Source organism: Aquila chrysaetos, chromosome 13 (genome assembly GCF_900496995.4).
Source record: "Aquila chrysaetos chrysaetos chromosome 13, bAquChr1.4, whole genome shotgun sequence".
NCBI classification, from domain to species: domain Eukaryota; kingdom Metazoa; phylum Chordata; class Aves; order Accipitriformes; family Accipitridae; genus Aquila; species Aquila chrysaetos.
The window spans coordinates 8,298,989-8,321,625 of NC_044016.1; the positions used below are offsets into that span (position 1 = coordinate 8,298,989).

Sequence of the window (22,637 nt, forward strand, 5' to 3'; positions counted from 1 at the left end):
CATTTTGACCCATTGTAAGTTTAATCATTGCACATATTGATTGTGACTGGTTTGAACCATGTAGCAAGTACAAGATTAATCTAATTTCACGGCCCCAATTATACATAATTGTCACCTTTATCTTCTGCAGGATTCAGTATTTACATTAAAATCTGCATGTGCATTTGCAAAACGCATTAAGATAAAACGTAGAATGACTTAGACAACACAAAGCCTGCCCTAATAAGTCTTTCCATGTAATCATTGAAATACACAGTCAAGAGCAGAACCCACTGTTAGTAATCCTCATCTATGTCTCTATATCCTTATTTTCATCTGAAACTTGCTATATGTTCAAAAATTTCCTCAGCATAAGCCCCTTTCTAATTCTGCTGTAATTTATCTCTCTGTTCATTTACAGTTACCTCAATGGGAGCAGAACACATGGCATACACCAGCTTCCACCTGACGTGTAAAGATGCTTACATATGGAACCACTTTCTATGCTTACAGGAACTGTAAAACTGCTAACACAGGAGAATATTAAGGAAATTTCAAATAAACTGCAGCAGCAGGAACCAAGGACAAAAGCCAGCACGTAAGGTGCAGTCATGCTCTGGCTATACCACTACGCCCTCTGTACAAAACAGCGCCGGTCCACCAATCAAGCATTTTAGAATTTCTCTGCTAGCACATTAGGTGCTGTAATACAATCTATAAAATAGACTGGGGGGGGGAAGGCATAGTGACACTGCATTGTCCTTGCAACAATGTGAACTTGAGTCTGTCTCCTCTGAAAAACTGCTGACACAGCATTTTTGTAATTCATTCCAAGACTAGTTTGACCTACTGCAAACTCTGCGTGTTTATGAGGAGCGTAGAGAGTAACACCCTATGAGAACAGATGGGTTAAACCACAGTACTCCAATGTGTCGGTATACGTTGCGCTGTTGGATTTGTTTGCATCATTATACATAGAAAAGGGATTGAAGCGATCTCTACGGCTGCTGCCGGACATCTAGCTCCAGAGTTTTTACAGTTAACTCCTACAAAGCTCCCGGGAAGGCTCTGCCTAATCACCGGAGCAGCTGTGAGAGGAGAAGCACCGGCACCCTGCCCCACCGAGGCCAGCGGCACTCTGAGAGGCAGGGCAGCCTCCACCGAGCACCCCTCCGGGGCGGTTTCCCCGGGGCTTCACCGAGCGCCCCGCCAGCCGGGAGAGCCCTGCGCACCACCCGCTAGTCACCTCCCGTCCGGCTCCAACCTCACCGCCTCCTCCCGGCGGACTTCGGGCCGTGGCTGCAGAGCGGCCCGGGCCCCCCCACACCGCGACCGACCGCCGGCCACGGGGGAGCGACAACCGCCCCTCGCCTCACGCGCCGCCTTTATAGCTTCTCCCGCCGGAAGTGACGACGCCCGTCCCCGCCCCGCGGCGGCGGGCGGGGCCAGGGGCGGGGCCTGCCCAGCCGGCCTTTGCCGAGCTGGCGCCGCCGCGCGCCCAGCCCCACCCTCTCTTTTGGTTCCGGCGCGGCGCCGGCGGTGACGGCGGGGATGGCGGCGCTGAGCCTCACCGTCAACGCGGGGAGCCCCCCGCTCGGTAAGTGCGGGCCGGACCTGGCTTCCCCGGCCCCCCGCGCTTCCCCCGTTCCCTCGGGAGGGGACCCCGCCGGACGCTGTCCCCTCCCCGCCAGCCCGCCCGCCCCGCCGCGCGCCTGGCCGCCGTGTTGCATCATGCGGCGCCGCGCGCCGGTGCGGCGGCTGTCCCCGCGTGCAGGGACGGGCGAGGCGCGAGGGGACAGCGTCCCGCCTCCGTCCAACCCCCTGCGGCCCGGGCCTGCTGTAGGCCGGGGCCGTGCGCCCGCCGCGGCCTTGGCACGGGCGACTGAGGCGGCCGGCGGGTCCGCGGGGCGAACCCCCTGCCGCTGAGGGGGACGGCGGGGCCCGTCCCCGGCGGGCGGGCCGGCGCTGAGGGGAGAGGGGGGGGGGCGGGGGGCCACGTCGCCGCCGCCGCCGCCAGGGACTGGCCCCCGCGGGGTCCCGCCGGCGCTTGAGGTGCCGAGGAGGCGGCAGCCCGGCGGCGTGTCGGGCTCCGCAGCGGCCGCTCCGCCGCGCCTGCCCGGCGCCGGGTCTGCAGAGATCGGGCAGGGCTGGTGCTGGGGCTGCCGCTGCCGCCCCTCGGGGCGGCCGGTCTCCAGCAGGTTGCTTGTCGGGTAGCTGTTTGGGCAGTGGTGACAGCTGCCGGCACTTAACGCAACTTAGGCGAAAGAAACTGAGTCATAGGTAGACTCCTCGAGTGACTTAGCATGTTGAGGCTAAATTTTCAAGGCAGCCCTAATTCAGGTTGCTTGCTTGTGAGCTCTGCCTAATTGCCGCTATCTTTCCTTGTCAGTTATAATCTGCTGCGAAAATTTGGCTCCTCTGGGGAGCTGGTTCAAAGTTGCACGGCAAAATCTTGCTTTTTCACTTGCTCGCTGTCCTTCGAGGTTATTTTGCCTTTCAAAATGCGAGAACCTCCTTCGTTACACTTTATGGCATCTGGAAACAGCCTTTTGTATGTATTCCATACCGTTTCTCCATTTTGTTACAACTATTCAAAATACATTTTCTTCCCATTCTTCCTCTTAGTTTATTGATTTCTTTTTCATGCCGTTATTCCCAAATGCATTTCAGAGTTGAATACAACTTGCACGACTACTGATTTAAGGTATAATAATATGTAAGTTTTAAATAACATTTCTCCTAGTACTTGTTTATACTGGTTTGCTAGAAGAGATGTGACGCAATATGAACTGTGATGAACATGGGTTTAGGGGCTTTGGAGGATTCTTTTGATAGCTGGTGAGGGGCACTAGAGATTTAATTCAGGAGATTGCATAATTATGTCAGAAATATTACATATTACAGATGAAACACTTTGGTAGACATTTGTATCAAGAAGATAAGCACACTCATCCTACTCATTCCTACTTCGTACTATTCATCATGGCTGTGCACTGGGAAAAGTGTAGTAGCTTTTAATGTCATTAGTATTAATTACATAGCTTGGTGTGCGTAATACTTGTCATTTTCAAAGCATTTCCGTGCACGTTATTAAAATACTTACATGTCTTACAAACGTATTGCATAAGGGATGTCATCCTGACTTTCACAGATGGATAACTGAGGGATGGGAAGAAGAACCTTGAGTTACTGTTGATAAAAGCTTAATGCCACAAGAAGGGTTTGCAGCTGAGCAGAGGTGAGAGCTAGGGAATTCCTAGCTCCAGTGCTTTGTATTTAGGCCGATGTATTAATAACTTACATCATCATCTGCCTTGGGTAGTCTGTGCGTTGTTCTAGGGAAGATAAAGTGCACGGCACGCTATGAAGACTGTAACAGGTTAGAGGCCTTTCAAAAACTAGAGTATAATGCTTTGGCTAGTTTCATTTAAGTAATATTTGCCTATGCAAAAGCTTGCTGTCTTTGTACGTGCTTCTAAGCAAAGCAAAAGAACACAAGCTCCTCTACATATGCTCAGCAGGCTGAATCTGGACCAGAGCCAATCGAGAAATACAGCCAAGTTAGCTCGGTGCTTTGTTTGAGCTACTGTGTCATGCTATAGAGCATTGAGATCAGAGCAGGTTTGCATCAAGCCACTTTGATTATGGGCAGAGCTGTCTTCCAGCTGATGATGTAGCCTAAGAACTTCAAAAATTCTTTTATTTCTAGAGGCCATCCTTTACTGTCACTGGTGAACTATGTTGAAAACCCTTTATAAGCTTTGTACACTTTTACATGGATAGAGTTTCTTGGTTTTGAATGGCTAATCTTCTCATAAACATTAAATCAGCTTTAAAATAGTCTCATCCTTGTTCAGAAACTACGGGTATATTCAGTAATTGATCTCCTTTGATGCATATGTCAGGGCTGGGATGGCGTACGTTACTATACTGTTCAATAATTTAAAGCAATTTGATTGCATTCTCTACATATATTGGGGGACAGGACTAATTTTTAAAATACCCTTAGGAAGCAAAACGTATTGGTGCGGACACTTGCTGAGCTCACTGCAGGTTACCGTATGCTGGACATTATCAATTTGAAGCTGTAAGGATTGCCAAGAATAAGAAGCCTCTTGCATATGAGACTGAACATTGATTTCTTCCCTGGGCAATCTTACTTGAAGGAGCCAGTTCAGTTGTCTGGTCCTATTTGATAAGAAATGTAACTCTTTTGTTGCTACTATGAAAGATATCTTTCCTGAAAGAAAGCTCAGTATCTTTTTCTCTTGTTTTTTAAAGGAGCTCTGCTGACAGTGGAGCATGTGAAGGATGATGTTGAAATTTCAGTGGAAGAAGGCAAAGAAACCATCCTCCGTGTGTCCGAGTAAGTGACTTTGCATCTCTTATTCTAGCTTTGGGTCAGCAGTTTTAAAAATCACATGGTTTTAACATTGACAGTAACCTTTTCAGGTAGGAGGAAGAAAAGAATACAGTTTTATTCATCACTGCATTACCGATGTCTCTTTGCAGCACAGACAAAACATTTACAGTATCTTCTAAACTTGATCTTTATGGAAAGAGCTCTGGTATTGTTATTTGCATGCACTTATGTCTAATTGTTTTTGCTGTACCAGTCACTTTATTGTTTAGGCATTTGCCTTTTTCAGGTGCCATGGATTATCAAAAGCAAGGCCATTTTATATTAGGCAAGCTTGGTATACAAGATTCCTTGGACTTGCGCATATGTGATAGAATGAATTTTAAAGGTTTGTATGGCATTATTTTGCGGTCACTGCTGCATATAAGTGAAGGCATGATGTTATCTTAGAAAAGTGCTAATTAACTATGATATGCTGCCCAGTGTATCCATCCGCATCCTGTAGAAAGAATCTTGGAAAATTTTGTAGAAACCTATTGCCTGTCCTTCTAAAAATACCCTGCCATTGGAATAAATATTTTCAAGTTTGGGGCATGAAGGTGGTTTTTATGATCTGAGTAGGATCATATGCATATCAGAAATGCAGGACTAATGCTGTTAGTTTTGGGAAGCTGCATTGTCATCTTAGATTCCATATCAGGTGAGATACCTGGATGTATTGAGAGGAGCTATCCTGATACCTTAAGTACCACTGACATATCGGTGGATATCTCTGATGTCTAGTATCTACAGTAAGGAGCAGATTTTGACCAATAAACATTGCAGTCCTAACTTAAAGTATATTAACACTATGATGAGTTTGGAATTAGTGATTATAAGTGTAGGTTTTGAATACTGGTTGTTTTTTGAAAGAACGGGGAAAAAATCTATTGTTTATGGACTTGCTGATGAACTCGCGTTTTGTGAGCTATTTGAGTAGAAGATGCTGTTAAAGCCGCTAGTGCATCATAAACTGGTATTCCTACATGTCTGTAGAATGGTTATAAAAACAACATAGTATTTTTATGTTGTGTTGCAGAGATCTTGACTTGATCCTCATAAATTAACACCAACTGAGCTTTTCCACTGTCTTCTAACCTTCGGGAAAGAGCTTGTCACCACATACATACTTCTGCAATAAATCAAAGCACAGGATGATTCACAGTCTTCAATCATAATGATTGGTTTACTGGTTGCAAATATTGCTTTCTGTTTAAAATGTTAGAATTGAACTCAGATATGAGTTCTTTTCTTACTGTAATCTCTGATTTTACATGTTGTCTTTTGCTGTGCCTAGTGATGGCGTTGAATTTGTGATTTTGAATTGAAGCAAGATAAATGTGGCAGGTTATATTGGGACTTAATTGGTACAGCATTAATAATTTTCAGTGTGTGTTATGCACATGTGGGACACAGCTTACATAATAAGAGTTAAATGGATATTTTTTTAGTTGCATGAGAGAGTTTTCCCCTTAAGTAGTCTTGGTCAGATTCTGTTTTCATTTTCGTTTCACAGTTTAGGCAGTGTGTGTGTATGTATATACCAAAATTTATGCGTGCACATATACACTCATGACACATGGGGATGATCTTGGAATAATATAAATTTATATACCCGGCTTTGAAATAGTATTTTATCTAATTTTATTAAATAATTTTCTATTACCATGCCTTCTTCCCACTGCATTGCAAAAACACTCATTTTGGCTGTAATGGAAATTGTCAGAAATGTAAAGCAAAAGCTCCTCTTCTGCACTTTGGCCACGTGTGGATAGTATCTAGAATCATGATTCCATCAGATGGAATTTTTTGTGTGTTAGTGTCTTCTCATCTCTGGCATTGGATTGTGTTTAAGAAGTTATTCCAAACCTCAATATTGCATTAATTTTCTCTTGCTCACTTGTACAATCATTTTAAAAATTGATTCTCTATTTTAAAGTCTGTTAAAAGTGTATCTGTGACTTGAGAAGCATCAGCTGAACTCATATCTCAACTAATGGTTTTGGTAAATGGATTTCATGGCATCAATTCTGCTGAAGCTGTCTTATTTTGGCATGACTTGAAATCCACTTGGGATATTTCAGACTTTGATTTTTTTTTTTTTTTTTTTTTTTTTCAGGAAACCATTAGTTCTAATGACTTGAACAAGAGAGAACATTTTATTTGCTATTTTTCTAGGTTATATTTTGAAGTGCAGTTAAAATCTAGTGACAAACTTTTCAGCTAACTAGCTGAAACTCAGCTGTCAGCTAGTAAGCGGAAAAGTTTATCACTAATTTGAGATGATGTATTTTATTTTAAAGGTTATTTTTGAAGCCTTCATGTGGTAATAGCTCCTAAACAAACCACTCTGCTAGATGCTGGTGGCTTTATGGAATGTTTTAGTATTACCTGCATCTTATCAGATAACAAACTGCAGTACAACTTTTCTGTTTTGTGTTGTGAGCACATGCATACTTCAGAGTAGTATTACGCTTAGGCAGATGTATCTAACCTCTGCACAGCTGCAATGCTTTTTACAAATTAATTCAAATAATGGTTTATTACAATTGGAGATTCTCTGTTTTGTTTTGTGTTTGGGTTTTTTCCTTCTCCCATCTTGTCTTCTGCTTCTTGCCCTGGTATTTAATTATGTGGCGTTTCGTGCCATTTTTGAGAGATGCTTACTCTTTTGCCTGTAACATTACATTGTCCCTGTTTATTCTTCCTTACTTACCCCTGGAGTTAGCAGGCACTAGCTGCAAAGAGCAGCCTTAATGTTTTGTAACTTTTTCAAAGGAGGCCAGTTAGCACTATGTTTGGGTGGAAGTAGATTTTTTTTTTTTTCCCCGAAGAAAATAAACAATTTTTTAGGCACCAGTAAGATTTTACTCAGAGTAACATTGTCACATTTCATATATTTATTCAATTTTGTTTGAGTAATCAAGGGTATTTGTTTTAGTATGAACTAATGAAAACAATAAAAACACATTTCAGAGACTTTTTGTAGATGCAAATGATTTCAAAATGTTTTGCTTTTCGCAGTTTGAAAAAGCTTCATTAAAATCTGATAGCAGTGTGAAATTATAATAGGACAGACTTTGTGTATGTTAAGCCCCCCACTGTGGCTTTTGTTTTTAGTTATATTTTATGGATCTTCTGTATACTGGATCCTAGAAGCTTGAAAAGCTAGAAGCAAAAAAACTACAAATGAACTATGTTCCTTAGGTTTTGATGCAGTTAACCTAGTGAGACTGGCTGATCCATTTGTACTAAAAATGGGACTCATAAATGTTAATATATCAAGAAGTCTTCTATATCTTTTTCAGAACTTTCATTGATTTTTGCAAGGCTTTTTGAGGGCTGTTAAAAATTCTTTTAATTTTATAAAGGACACAGTAGGTGTAACAGGAAGTATAGAACAATGGCAGAACAGAAAGGAAACCTTGTTTGGACAAATTGAAGTGTAGCATTCAGTCCGTTAAATTGAGTGGAACAAAAGACTTATGGGAACTCTTTTTCTTGATGTCAATGCTTGTTTAGAAGTAGTTGGAGCTCTAATTTTGTAATCTACATCTATGTGGGACTGTGGAGATGAGTATTATCTGCAGAATTGATGGTTGTGATGCATCTTTCTTCCAAAACACTTCAGTAAATATTAATGAAAATGTTCACGTTTATCTTAGATGAATTTGAAGCTAGATTTCTGACAGTATGCAGCTTTTTGTAATACTGTATGTAAGGTAGAAGTGGGAGATTAAAACACAGAAAGAAGTATGCTCTTTGGAAGCCTTTTGCCTCCAGATTCATTGAGAATTTTCAACAGCAGAATGGTAAAAACAAATTCACATTAGTCTTTTATCTGGAGAAGACTGGGTAAAAAACAGAAATACAGGCAGCCAAATTTGTTCAATAGGGGATAGCCTCTATGAAGTATGAATTGAATAAAGTAAGTAACAAATGAATTTTTTTTTTTTTTTTTCCTCTGATGCTAGCCCTTAAAACCACAGTGGAGACCTCTTGATTCATCTGTAGATTCTCTAGGAATCCTCTTCAACGTCATCTTTCTTGTATGAAAAGAAAACAAATGTTGATTTAGCTCCTTATGTACTGGAAAATATGTAGCTCAGATTATACTTATGCAATCTGTCAGATGTGGAGAGAGAGTTTTATTCTTTGAAAGAATAATCAGAGTTTTATTTTCTTAATTTCTATCTATGTAAATAAAATTGTTTCATGTTTAGAAGCTTATTGTTCCATCTGGTGATAGAAAAGCAAGGACTGATATATTCTTTTGCTAGATTTTTTATTTTATTTTATTTTTTTTATTCTGGTGACCTGATACCTGTTGGTTCACCCAGAAATTATTTTGCGTTTGCTTTACACATGTTTCAACTGTGTGTGTATGATTAAAATTGAACTGGAGGTAGTAATTTAATATATCTTTATCTTGCCTCTTTCTTTTTTTAGGCATGTTTCATTTACCGATGTGAATTCAATAGTTCGTTATCTGGCTAGAGTTGCGGGTTCTGCTGGGTTGTATGGTTCGAATCTGTTGGAACACACTGAGGTGAGAAGGAATCATGCCGCTCTTTTTTTTCCTTTTCCTTTTTCTCCTCTCTTTTGGCTTGCGATCAAAGTTTTTGTGTTTGCGTTTTTGTTTTTTATTGTTAGACTGAGGTTCCAACTATGTGGGATGCTGAGGGTTTTGCTTTCTTAAGTTTGCTCCTTCTTACAAAGAAGAGTCATAAATCTGAGCTTTGAAAGGGTTGCCCTTTCCCATCCCTGCACCAGCAACTCCTAACCTGACAGTTCACTAGTATAATTCAGGTTGGAGACTGGTATCTGCAGTTTTCCCTCTTCACTTTCCTCAGCTCTGTTGCCATCAGTTGCTACCTTGTAACATTTCAGTGTAACACCAAGGAACACTGTATGACATGGAAATACTGAACTAGTTTTGCTGTATATAATGGACAAAACCCTGACCCCCCCATTTCATTCAGTGAAATGTGGTGAGACATCGCCACATAGATGGACTGTTCCCTCGTGCAAAGTCCTGTATTCCATAATGCTTCCCTAGAGGTGCCAGGAGGGCACCAGAATTTTTGTGCCAAAGAGGAAACTTTTTTGGTCGTCTTTGCTTACACAGATTACAAAAATTTATTAGGAACTGTGGATATGATAGGAAATGAGAGGGAATTCTTTCTGAGCCTAGCTCAGAATAATCATATGCTGAATTTTAAGTTGGTAGCTGAAACTAACAGATAAATTCAAATTTATTTCCTCTGCAATTTGTGCAGGGACTGAAGGACTTGATTCAGCTCTTTTCTACAACTACATGAAGCTAGTAGCAATTGCTCTTCAGCTCATATAGCTCATTTCAAGGGAAGTGTTGTCTTAGTATATTGCTTGTAAGGTGTTTAAAAAGTTGTAGGTTATCTTGTGGCTATTTAAATCTTCTGACCAAAAGCCTTGTTTTGAAGTTAAGCTCTCAGACCTCTGCAAACACACTTTCAAGATTGGTATTTCTGATAAAATTCTTCTTTTAACTTCTGCATCTTTCAAAAATAGTTGTACTTTGAGAAGTACAGTGACAGCTGCATTTGTGGTGCAAATATTTTGGAGCATAACTGCAAATGACTGAACTGAATTCTGTGGTGGTGTAATTACATCTGTGCCTGCCACGTTGGCTTGAATATTGGAAGGATTCCTGATGCAGTTTACAGAACACTTGCACATGAAATAGGGACAGAGAACTACGAGAGACACTTAGTCTCTTACAGGATTGAGGGATTCAATTTGTAGACAGGGCTACATTATTAACCAAGGGCCTGATACTTTTGTTTGTTTGTTTGTTTATGTACCAAGATATATTTCCTTTTATGGGAGAAGACTGTTTTGCAGGAGAGAGGGGAGGGAAATGAGGTGGGAGAGGGATTTGATTTCTTCAAATCTAAAAGGAGGTGAGGCAGAGAAGATAGGGACTTGAGGGGAAAATGGCATACTTATCCAGTAGCAGTTCCAGGAAGATCAAATAGGTTACAAGTGTGGTATCTAAATAGTTGAAGGATAATGACGATTATTATATACTGTGTGTGATAAGTAAGTACCTAAGAACTGCTGATTATTTTTACCAATGGGAATAGCATCAGTAAGGTCGGTATTTTCAGCAGTTTGGATACCTCCTGAAGGAAATTAAATTTAATCATTTAACATAGTTCTGGGTGAATGTTTCAGTATATTTTAAATGTTCTTTAAGCATATGTTATGATTTGTTGTCCGATATATTTAATGCTAATGTTCCATTTAATATCTTCTGTTCAGCTATTAAATGGATTATGTATTACTTCAGGTTTTTTTAATAAGCTTCTTTCTCATTCCTTTAGTAACTTTGACTATCTTTTGTCCCTTAAAACTAGATTGACCATTGGCTGGAGTTTAGTGCTACAAAGTTATCTACTGCCAGCCAGTTTCTTTCAGCAGTCGAAGAGCTCAACCACTGTCTGTCTCTACGAACGTACTTGGTCGGAAACTCTTTGAGTCTTGCAGACCTGTGTGTCTGGGCTGTACTAAAAGGTATCAGTATATGTTCTTGCTTTCATTGGCTTGCAATCAGTGTATACCAGGAGTCCTCAAATTTCCTTTTTTGTGGATGCTAGTTGTGACTCTTAGCTGTATGCCAGACTGTATACTGTTGTGCATACTGCTTTGGCCTGTGCATCACTAGCGATGGGAATAGTATAGCTTAGGAAACCCTAGAATTTTTTAAAATTGTTGTTATATTTGGAAATTTATAGGATGTAATCATAGATAGCAATTTTTTAAACTTCTTTTGTGTTAACTGTAAGAATGTCTTTCTATTACATGTTGCCTAAATATGAAAATTTGCTATGGCCCAAAATTTTGCATGAAATATTTAAACTATTTTGTAATACAGAGTAAAATTATATACACAGACCTTTCCATGACATTATCTTAGTAGAGCAAATTTCTTTGGTGTTTAGTTTAAATTATTAAAAGAGGTATATGTTACTCTGTAAAATACCCTTCAGAAGTTAAAATAAGCTTTGATGACCTGTTTTTATGGGTTTGGTTTTTGTGTTCTCGGAGATGTATGCCTAAAGTTGATAGGTGTCAATCTACCATTCAGTATAATCAAATTCCTCTTGAAAGTAAAATGCATATTCAAGATTAAAAGCTAACATCTTTAGGTATTTTTTCAAAGTTGCTGCTCCTGAGAGAAATCTGAAGGGAGTATACTTCTTTCATTTTTTTTCTCCTTTCCCCATCAGAATCTTTCTAGTGAAGTCATGTTCCTTGAAAATTAGATTGTGGGAATACAGCGCCTCAAAAATAAAGGGTAGTATTGATACGTGCTTCTCTTCTGATAAAGCTTAGAAAACATCAAATGTAGACACACTGGAGGGATATCCTATATTTCTGTCTTGAAAAAAAAGTTGTTATTAATTTTGAGGTGGGTGATGCAAAGAAAAATATATGTTCCCCAGTCCCCTCCACCTTCTGCTTTGATGAATCCAAGAAAGAATGCAGTATGTTTGGGGTTTGGAGGGAGTTTGTTTAATTTGCTTTGGAATGACTTGTGTCCCCATGACTAAATGTCTTTTCAGAAGAGAGTGTAAGTAGATTTTTTTAAAATCGTAATCTTTTGGTGTTAAAAATTGCTGTTGGTAGTCATTCAATTTTTATAACTTAATAGCTTGAAAAATTATTTGTTTTCTAACAGATAATAACATATGGCAAGAACAATTACAGCAGAACAAAGCTCCTGTCCATGCAAAGCGATGGTATGGCTTTCTTGAGGTACAGCGTGCTTTTCAGTCAGTAGGAGCCAAGTGGGTTTCTGGTACACCAAAGGTTAAAATGGTAAGATATACTCGGATCCTCTGGAGAGAATAGCTTTATGTGTGTGAATACACTATAAGACAGTTTGTTGGTTTTTTTAAGTTAGAGAATTAAAAGTTAAAAGGAATCGGTTGTACAGTAAATTATATTTTTGTAAACTTGTTTAAAGATAAAGCTGGAGCTTTCATATTTAGAAAGGCATAAGTGGTGTATTCCAGAGCTTAAATGGAATCATATAAAAATGGCACCTCTTAATCAGCACTGCTCTTTAGACATATTGTTTGCTATTTCCAAAGAGGATTTTGAGATTCTGATAGACCTGCAAAGATTGCAGTCTTTGGTTGATTGAACTTGTTGATCACATACAGGTTAAGAACACTAGGATACAAAAACTTGGCTAGAAACTGTTTCCTTTTGTGGAAAAAATTGAACAATTTCATGGGACTTTTCAGTCCTGGATCAAATTTGAAGACAGAATAACTTAAAACTCCAAAATTAATCTTGTTTTGATGTATTACGAGTAATGTGAAACTTGTCAAGAGATGAATTTGGGGTCCAATATAGCAGCTTTTTGTTGTCTGGTTTGAATGGAGACCTTGGTGCAGAAGCTATTATCTAGAGTTTTATATCTGATTATACAGCTAATGCGATCTGTAATTACGTCTCTGTTAATTTTTAAGGCAACAGAAAAGAAAGCAGATGTTGGGAAGTTTGTTGAACTTCCTGGTGCAGAGATGGGAAAGGTCATTGTAAGGTTTCCTCCTGAAGCAAGTGGGTAAGAAACATAGATACTTTGAGAAGGTTCTGTTTGTGTTTTTTATTTCAAAAAAAAAAAAGAAGTGTGCTTTGGTGAGGATGTTAATCAGCTTATCAGACAAGACTTTTAAGCCAAAAGAGTATTTAAAGCTTTGTCCACATCTATGTTAGAGCTGTATGTTTACTTCTCCTCTATACCTCATTGCACTGTTGCCTCAACTTGGAATAAGGAGGTTAGTTGCCAGCAGGTGACATGGTGCTGCTCAGCAGTGGGATGAGGAGAAGCAGAAGGATGGCATTTGCATGGATAATGGAGGCGTGTGTGCTGACAGGAGCTATGATGTTTAAATACAGTCTTTATGAGTTGGGTGAAAGGACTCACAGTGCTTCTCAAGGAAGCTTAGATCTGAGAAGGGAAAGATGTATGGGATAGCCTCCCTTCAGGAAGCTTGACACCAGATGTGTAATGGAGGCCTTTGGACTGGGGGTCCAGTCTGTATGTAGTCCCAAAACACAAACTCCTTGAAGACCACTCAGTGGTGATGTGATGAGCCAATTTAATAAATACAATTTTCAGCCAACTTTTAATTTTCTGTTTCTTTTTAGAATTGCACGATGAGCTGTAAAATTTCCATGATTGCATTTCTTCATTAAACAGGCTGTTTCGCATCATGCGACTTCTGTAGTAGTGTTTCTTACTCTATTAGTCCAGTATAAACTGTTGCTCAACTATCATAAGTTTTGTATTATGTGCATGTATTTGTATAACATATATTGTTCTCACGTTACTTTAGTAGCTTTTAGTGTCTTAATTCTGGTGTTTTACTTAAAATACTGTTCTTTAGGGACATATATTTTTAATTTTTTTTGGAAGTGATTTTCTTTTTGTGGATATGGATTTTTTATACTTAGTTTAAATTGACAGTAGCTTTTTAGCTTATGTTAAAAACACAGCAACCACCATTTCAGAAAATTCCACTCTTCTGAATGTGGTAGATTCAGATCATCTAGCAGCTACTACTGAGTATCATCAACAGTTGGTTCAAGTTAGTCTGTAAAACAGGAGATAATTGCAGTCCTATCTTTATATCCATAATGACACTCTAATTTACAGATTTAGGTATTTTTAACAGTTAACTACTAAATTTATGGTAGAAGAAACATAATCTACTTTCATAAATGTATAGTATTTCAACAAATATCCTGGGTTGGTTTTTTTTGTTAGACTTAGGTATTACTTTCCATTCTTTTTCCTTCCCTCACAAAAAAAAAAGAAGAAGTCTAGCTGAAGTAGTACTGGTGTATATATTTATTTTTTATTTCCTTTTTAGGTATCTGCATATCGGTCATGCCAAAGCTGCTCTGCTAAATCAGCACTACCAAGTTAACTTTAAAGGAAAACTTATTATGAGATTTGATGACACAAATCCAGAAAAAGAGAAAGAAGACTTTGAAAAGGTATGATAAGAGAGCAGGGAAATCCATTCACTTGTATAGCTAATACAGAGGTAAATGACATGCAGATCTGTTCTTGCACACTTCTTTTGTACTAGATTTTTATGGTATCGGTATTACACTTAAGTCTTATGCTTGGAAGGAATTCCATCATCTTTATGTTGAAAAGCTTAAAGTCCTTATACTGGTAGCTTACTTCTTCCCTTTCTCCAATGTTTATTTTACAGTATATAGATATGCAACTCTTGCAATACACTGTTGTTTTCATTGTATAAATACTTCTTAGTCCATAACAAGTAATTTGTTTCAGCTTTCATCTCCTTTTCTTGTCCCACCTCTTTCTTGAAGTTGTTTAAGTCTGATGTCATTTAATTATAGGCTGTGAATGAATGGTAAGTGCCTGCCTCTCTTTTCTTTCACGCATGTCATATTATTCTTATGGCTTATCCTTCCTGGACAATGGAGCATTAAAAACACCACATCTGGCATGAAGAGGGTAGAGGTTTAAGAAAACTAGCTTTCCTGAATATTACAGTATACAATTTCACACTTTGCAGGTTATTCTTGAAGATGTTGCAATGCTGCACATCAAACCAGATCAATTTACATATACCTCAGATCACTTTGAAACAATAATGAAATATGCTGAGAAGCTTATTCAAGAAGGGAAGGCATATGTGGATGATACTCCTGCAGAACAAATGAAAGCAGAGCGTGAGCAAAGAATGGAATCTAAACACAGAAATAACTGTAAGATATTTTAAGCTTCCATCTTGCTTTCTTATCTTTTTAATTTGGCATCAAAACTTGATTTTTATTAACAAAGATGAATGAGATGACTAATCGCATATCTCTAAGGTCCTTATAGGAACTTGGAAGTGTTTAGTGCTTTGTTCTGCAAGGCTGGAATAAGTGTACATTTAGTCAGGTGCAGTAAGCTTGTGTATGGATGAATTCATCACCATTCATTACCACTTTTAAAAAATTCAAAATGTAAAATGTGTGAAAATGAATTCCAGTGTCTAAAGAGGGGGGGTGACATTGCTTTTTGTTACTGCAGTAATAAAACATGCTTCTGTATCAACTTCATAATACCTTAGAAAATGATTTATTTTTATTGTTCTTAGGTGTTAATAAGAATCTACAAATGTGGGAAGAAATGAAAAAGGGAACAGAATATGGACAAACTTGTTGTCTACGAGCAAAAATAGATATGAGTAGTAACAATGGATGTATGAGGGATCCAACTCTTTATCGTTGTAAAAACCAGCCTCACCCACGTACTGGAAGTACCTACAAGTATGTCCACTTCCTCCTTGCGTGGCCTGTGATTTTTGCTCTTTTCAGGGCATTTACCATTCCATAGTAAACTTCTTTTAATACTTGGAACCTGCTAGCATTTTTCAGTCGGAATATGTAATGAGTCTCTTGACTTTCTGAAACTTCTGCAAATGACTTTTAAAACTTTTGAGTTGGCCGTCATGGTCAGCAGTGAATATTATTTCAGTTTTGATCCATAAATACATTGTATGTCAGTGAAGACCTTCGTGTCAAAACATGGATTAAGACTTAATGGCTGTATCTCAGACAACAAAGCTGTTTGCTTTAGCTCTTGGAGCTTAAACAGAACCATGGCAATTTCACATTGCTACAATTTTATATTGCTGCAAAACATCCTTGATCTATTTACCTGAGTGGCTGCTTCCATTTTCACAGCAGCTGCTGTCTTTGTGCAGAATGAAGAATTACTACATTGTGCATTGAAGTAAGCCTACCCAATTGTTCAAGGCTATGGTTCAGTGCTTATTTGAAACCTCTGTTTGCAGCTATACAACTCCCTTTTTTGGAAACATTGATTTAATGTGTGTATAATAGTAAAGCTATGTCTGTGGGTAGGGGTTTGTTTTTAAACATGGCAGCTTTGCTTGTTATGCAGTCATCTAATGATTCTTTTTGATATTTAAGGGGAAAAAACCTCCTGTAAGTCAGCATTTTATGTGTTTGAAAACAACAGTAGCAGTGTAGGATTTCTTTTTTTTTTTTAGTCTTGAATATTAAGGCTATGATCAATTAATTTCTTGAAGGCTTTCTTTTTTTAAAAATGTATTGTCCTCTGGATTTTTTTATGGACAATTTGTTGTCTGTGTGCTATTTTAGTTTTGATCTGAAAGTTTTCAGAATCATAGATTATAAGTATTTATATTATATAAATATAAATTATGCTTAGTTCAAATGTTTACATGTGAGGAAGGTGTTTTGTTGTTCTGCCCTGCTAATTGAATGTTTTTATTCTCAGGGTTTATCCCACATATGACTTTGCCTGCCCCATTGTTGACAGTATTGAAGGTGTCACACATGCATTGAGAACAACTGAATACCATGACAGAGATGAACAATTCTACTGGATCATTGAGGCACTGGGCATAAGGAAACCATATATATGGGAGTATAGCCGGCTAAACCTCAACAACACTGTGCTCTCTAAGAGAAAGCTTACATGGTTTGTCAACGAAGGGCTTGTGGATGGATGGTATGTTACGTGGTTGTAGTTCAGCATTGTTCCTGAAGATACTCATGACTGATGCACACATTCTTTGTTTTAGACAGTACTTAGACATCAAAGCAACATGAATGAATATTTAAACAATATTTAAGAACATAGATTAATTACAGTGGCTTCTGCATGTACAATGTGTATGTTTACTACTCTACAGTAACTGTGTACATACATATTCATATCCTGTAATAAACATGAGGTAGCTTATTTTTGGACTCAGCTCTTGCTACGGGTGCTGCTTACACATTTTCAACTCTGAGTCATCGGATACATTCCTGAGCAATGCCAGAAGAGGGCCTGAATTGAAGAACTTCTGGTCCTATCCATCTAGTCAAATCCCTCCTACTTGCCTCCTGCCTGCTCCCCCCCATCCTGTTCTGTTCTTTTTTTCATGTTCACTGGATTTCTACAGATAGTGCTCAGTGGCCTAGTAGCCTAGGTATTTTCCTAGAAAGGGTGAGCTGTGGGTTTACACTTCTGCAAGTAGTTTGGAGTCTAGAGAGGCTCTTTTGTTCATTCCCACAATGGGCTAGCTGTGGGAGCACACCATCTAAAGTCTTTTCCTTGTAGTACAGGAGACTGAAGAAATCCATGGATAATGCTAAGTCAGACAACTACTTGTAGTGTTTTTCCTGGGTGGTTTTAGGTGATTCTGTGCTCAGCCTATGGGAGCATCATTTTACCCAAGTTCCTAGGCTGCCTGGTTGTCTTGCTTAGGTGTCCCAAGTATGCTTGTTTTTGTTGGTTTTATTTTTTGATTGTGTTGGAAGCCTAGATTCCTAGCTTATGCATGGACCCACTTTGCTAGAGCCAAAATTATATATGTACATATATATATATACACACACACACACTTTTTTTTTTTTTTTCCTAGAGGTGTAGCTGGTCTTATGATGACCTCTCCCTCCCTAAGCCTCCCTATTAGGTCCTCAGCAAGGTTTGATTCGTGTTCCCACCAACACATATTTTACATTTCAGATTAGACCTTTTTATTTCTTGCATAAGAGAATAAAATCATAGAATTCCATCACATCATTGAGAGATAACACTGTCATTGTCACTCATCTCTTTCTGGTTTCTCTTGAGCAAGAAAGAATCAAGCGCTCTTGTTTCAGGTTCCATTATTCAGGTGCCATTGAAAAGGAAGTAACGTGTTAGGGATATAACTTTTGCCGGTTTTTGAGAGACTTAAGATTGAATAGTTATAGGAAAAGAGCCACTTCACCAAGAGATGGCTTCCCTCCCTGGGTGAAGCAGAAGAAAACTTGCACCATACATTTTGTATAGATAAGAGCTCAGTCTTTTCAGTTAGGTCTTCTCATCTAGCTCTTAATTCACGCAAGCAAAGTACACTGAAGCTGTGCCTTTCATGTGTGGCAGTACTAGTAAATTTTTTGATCAGTGTAACTAATAGGTAGAACTTAGCATGTGACACTGATGAAATGTCTTTTTTTATTAGGGATGACCCAAGATTTCCCACTGTGCGTGGTGTCCTAAGAAGAGGCATGACAGTTGAAGGGCTAAAACAGTTTATTGCTGCTCAGGTGGGTGTTCTCTTCTGATTCTTTGAATCTACTTAGAAAGGACAAGTTTTTGTGAAGTTTCAGTTAAAGTACTTGTCACTGGGAGGTTTCTTCTTTTGAAGGTTTGCTGCTTTCATGGGTACTGCTTCAACAATATTAAGACCTGTGAGCAAGTCCTGGCAAAATGGGGTAGCAGGTTTCTTACTTCAAAAAGTGTTTATTTTGTAAGCTCAAGATGCCTTTCTAAACTGTTTTGATGAATGCAAACCTTAGAGGGTTTGTAGTCTTCAAAGGACTTTGTTTGAAATGAGTCTAATAGCTAGAATATTTATATTAATTTGGTGGTTTTTTTCCAGGGCTCCTCTCGATCTGTTGTGAATATGGAGTGGGATAAAATTTGGTCCTTTAACAAAAAGGTATGTGCTTATTTGAATTTGATGCCACTCCTGATACCCTCTTTCTGGGATATGTAGAGAATCCAGCGTTCATTGGAGTGCTTATCACAACAAGTAGCAGTTGCAATATGTTGCATCATTTGGCACACTTTCAGGAAAATGGAATGTCCGCCCCTTTCTAACCTGAACTAGCACTAATCCTATTGATTCTCCTATACCAGTACTTACTTGCCTTACTTAGTATGGGGAAAGATAATGATATTTCTGTAAATCTGATATGAAAACTGCATTTCATTTTTCTGCTTTCAAGCTGCGAGCTATCTGTAAGAAGGTATTACTTAATGCTTTTTACCTTAGCATATAGCTTACAGTGCTGTAAGCATACATAGCATAAGCTATCATTTTGCAGCTTCATAGCACAGTCACATTTGCTTATATAACAGGAGCTCTACAAACCCACTGAAAATGCATTATTCCTAGTTTTAAAAGGCTGCCCATTTCTGGTTTGGCTTATTTGTTAACATAAACACAAATCTCATTCAATTTGGTTCATGTTGGCCGCTTTTCCTTTCTGTGGCAAAAGGACTAACGCGCTGCGTATACTGCCTAAGTAGATAAAGCCAGCACTGCTGATGTTTCTGACTGAATGTCAATTAAGGAATATTGCATCTTGACATGTTTAGTCGCTTTTTGGCAGCGGATGCTTGGACACTATAATAAGGCGAATTGTTATAATGCTGATTGCATATTTTGTGTGATTGTGGAAACACCTGTTATTTTGCATTGGGATTCCTGCTTGGTTTTGCTTAGATAGTACCCAGATCTGTTCATTGAAGTAGTTTTTGCTTGTCTGGCATGTGTATTGTATTTCTTCACGTATTTTGCATTTGGTCTGCTACATACACAAAGGTTTATGAATTGGTTCTTTCTGTTGCTGCATAAATATGTTTATGACTAGGAATTGGATTTGGGGGGAGAATCCACAATGGGCTATCAGGGCTCATTTTTTGAATTGGCTTTTAAACTGAGTTTCATAGACCTCTGACTCAACTCCTTGGACAGTACCATATTTATTAGCCAATTTTATTTACATGTATCTGTGCAGATAGTTTGCAATCTGAAATATGAGCAAAAAAAAATTGGCTGCATGCAGGTAGTTCTGAGCTCAAAGACTTCATCAGTGTGAGAGCTCTTATTTTATAGGTTATCCTGTAATTATGCTACTGACTTTTTAACACCTGTCATCTGAGGAACGATTGTGAGTTTTAATGAGTAAAATAAAAAGCCTTGTAATAACGTTGTAAAATTCAGTCATTTAGTTATCAAAATTATGATATTAAATCACATAATACACCTGTATTTTGAGATACAGACACAAGTCCTTTTTTAAAGTGTGTGTCCAACATTTAGGAGTCTGACTTAAGTGACTATGAACTTACAAATGTGTCACTTCTTAAAAGTATATCATAATATCACCTTATTTGCTAATGTCAAGTAATTAGATGCTAAATATTTCTTACTAAAATTGCCGTGTAGTTTTTCACTTGAGCAGGAATAAAATAAGGAGAAAAAAAGTCACTTTATATTAATATAAAGCAAGTGTTTTCCTTTGTGTTAGTTTCCAGTTAAACTGGTAGATCTCTGATATTCCTTTTGGACCTAGACAACTCTTTCACTTGAATTATGTTTTTAAGTGCCTCTGAACAGTTTGACAAACCAGTATTTCAGGTATGAAAAATGCTGTGAAAAACTACATCAGTTGAGTTTGAAAATGGACAATAAAAATACAGAAGATATTTTAGTGGTATCTTTTTCTTGCCACTCATGTTGTAGAAATCCTGGTGAAGTCAATGTTATGGTGTTGCCTTATTATAGTATCTAATGCGTCTGTATTAAAATTGCAGACTTAATTGATGCTTCTTCTATAGCCAGGTCTGTCCCTGATTCTGCTGGAGTACTGACCTGGAAAATGAGTATGGGATCAGGTCTTGTGCTGCTGGAAAAAGAACGAACTGCACTGATAAATTATCGCTCTAAATTCAGCTACCTAGAAAGAAGGTGGTCCAGATGTAATAGCCTATGTGCATAGTAAAACTGTATCAAAGTACATTTTGCTATCTTCTCTATGAGGCATTAGCTCATAATTTTGGTTACTTCTGGTGTCAGTAGTACCAAATCCATAGTTTTTACACAAAGTATTTCAGTAAAGATGGAAAATTGTGAAGTATTACCACTGTTTTCTCACTTTTCTCTTCTATAGCTTTGGATTAAAGCAACATTAAAGCAAACACAGAAAAATGCAGTAACATAAAGAATACCAGTTAATATTCCTTTTTGGTGGTTGTTGTTTTATACAACATCTTATTTCTCTGTCAATGTCATGTATTCATGATCCACCTCATTTGTTTTCTGTAGGTTATAGACCCAGTAGCACCTCGGTACACTGCTTTACTGAAAGATGCAGTGGTCCCAGTAAATATTCCTGAAGCTCAAGAGGAGATGAAAGAAGTGGCTAAACATCCAAAGGTTCTTGCTTTACTGTCTTAATATTCTTGTATTGCAGATCAGTAAGGTTGGAAGTACCTTGGCTTGGAGCAGTCAGCAAGGAGAGTCCTGCTTTTAACTTGCTCAGGCAGCATGAGATAAAACCAAGGTGTACTTTTTTGTCACAGAATTATCAAAAACTGGGCAACTACTGAACGTAGTTCAGAACAGAACGTTTGCTCTGTTAAGAGGATGTAGGAAACTGCTTTTGTAAATAATGTAGAGTGCATATAGACAGTGCATTGAAAGGCCTTTTTGGGAGTTTTGAGAAAAGGCAAAATATTACAAGTATGGAGTGATGCTCAGATTGTTTTTATTATTGTTTCATACTAGCTTTCACAGAGAAGTTTAAATATAAAATTTTATTCAAGCTTTATGGGTATAATACAGTAGGTACTGCTTATCCATAAGAGTGAGGAATGCAGGAGATTTTTTTAAAATCTTCTATAAAATTAGACTTATGTAGATGTAGAGAAGTGATGTATTGACCTGTTAATTCTACCAGTTTCTGGATTTTTTAATATGACTTTTAAGTTTAGATAGCAAATAGTTATTATCAAAAGTTAAGAACTTGCTAATTTGATAATCTTAGTATCCAGTAAACAGAATAATATCCCTTAAGAAGGGGAGTATGTTACTGATACAATTCTCTTTTGGCACTACAGTTGGGAAAGATGCTTTCCTTTGAGCGTGGCATCTCAAGTTGTACTTAAAATTCACTGAAAGCATCCCCTATATGTCACACTTATCCTGAGAAACAAGTGACTATTGTTGAGGTTCTGCTTAATTTACTTGTTTTTATTTTGTTGCTCTGAGTGTTCCTGTAGCCATTTCTTGTAACAGAGAGGTGGACATCTAGTTTGCCCTCTTCCCCATGGCAGATAAACAAGGAAACAGGTTTTGAGCAGATGCAAGTGAGAATCATGACTCTTTAAGAGTCAAAAAGTTTGAAGTGTGGTCAGATGCTAGTCAGCATATTAAAACATTGATATTAAAAATGCTGCCTCCAGTATATAATGAAATAAGTACGGATCAGAAGAAACAAATTTCAAACTCCTGATTGGTTGAAAAAGTCTGAACTCTCAGCTGTCTGCCTTTAAAAAAAAAAAAGTTTATCTCCATTGTTGAGGTGCTTTAAAGCTGAGTATTTTTAGTGTTATAAGGGACATATTTCCAATTCTTTAAAA

General features: G+C 38.4%; 1 protein-coding gene across 6 annotated transcripts in view; it reads left to right on the plus strand.

Annotated features, from left to right (window-relative positions):
- The first annotated feature begins 1,431 nt into the window (after positions 1 to 1,431).
- Positions 1,432 to 22,637, plus strand: part of EPRS1 (glutamyl-prolyl-tRNA synthetase 1) — a 41,312-nt gene continuing 20,106 nt past the window's right edge. For 3 of the 6 annotated variants that reach the window (XM_030034972.2, XM_030034974.2, XM_030034976.1), the window contains exons 1-13: positions 1,433 to 1,576; positions 4,261 to 4,345; positions 8,828 to 8,927; positions 10,777 to 10,933; positions 12,102 to 12,241; positions 12,901 to 12,995; positions 14,308 to 14,434; positions 14,989 to 15,181; positions 15,559 to 15,730; positions 16,728 to 16,961; positions 18,448 to 18,532; positions 18,868 to 18,927; positions 21,322 to 21,432. In XM_030034972.2, coding sequence (XP_029890832.1) covers positions 1,531 to 1,576; positions 4,261 to 4,345; positions 8,828 to 8,927; positions 10,777 to 10,933; positions 12,102 to 12,241; positions 12,901 to 12,995; positions 14,308 to 14,434; positions 14,989 to 15,181; positions 15,559 to 15,730; positions 16,728 to 16,961; positions 18,448 to 18,532; positions 18,868 to 18,927; positions 21,322 to 21,432 — 1,605 coding nt within the window. In that variant the 5' untranslated portion in view covers positions 1,433 to 1,530. Of the gene's footprint in view, positions 1,577 to 4,260; positions 4,346 to 8,827; positions 8,928 to 10,776; positions 10,934 to 12,101; positions 12,242 to 12,900; positions 12,996 to 14,307; positions 14,435 to 14,988; positions 15,182 to 15,558; positions 15,731 to 16,727; positions 16,962 to 18,447; positions 18,533 to 18,867; positions 18,928 to 19,216; positions 19,238 to 21,321; positions 21,433 to 22,637 lie in introns of all 6 variants that reach the window. The other 3 variants (XM_030034973.2, XM_030034975.1, XM_030034971.1) reach the window with 2 other exon arrangements.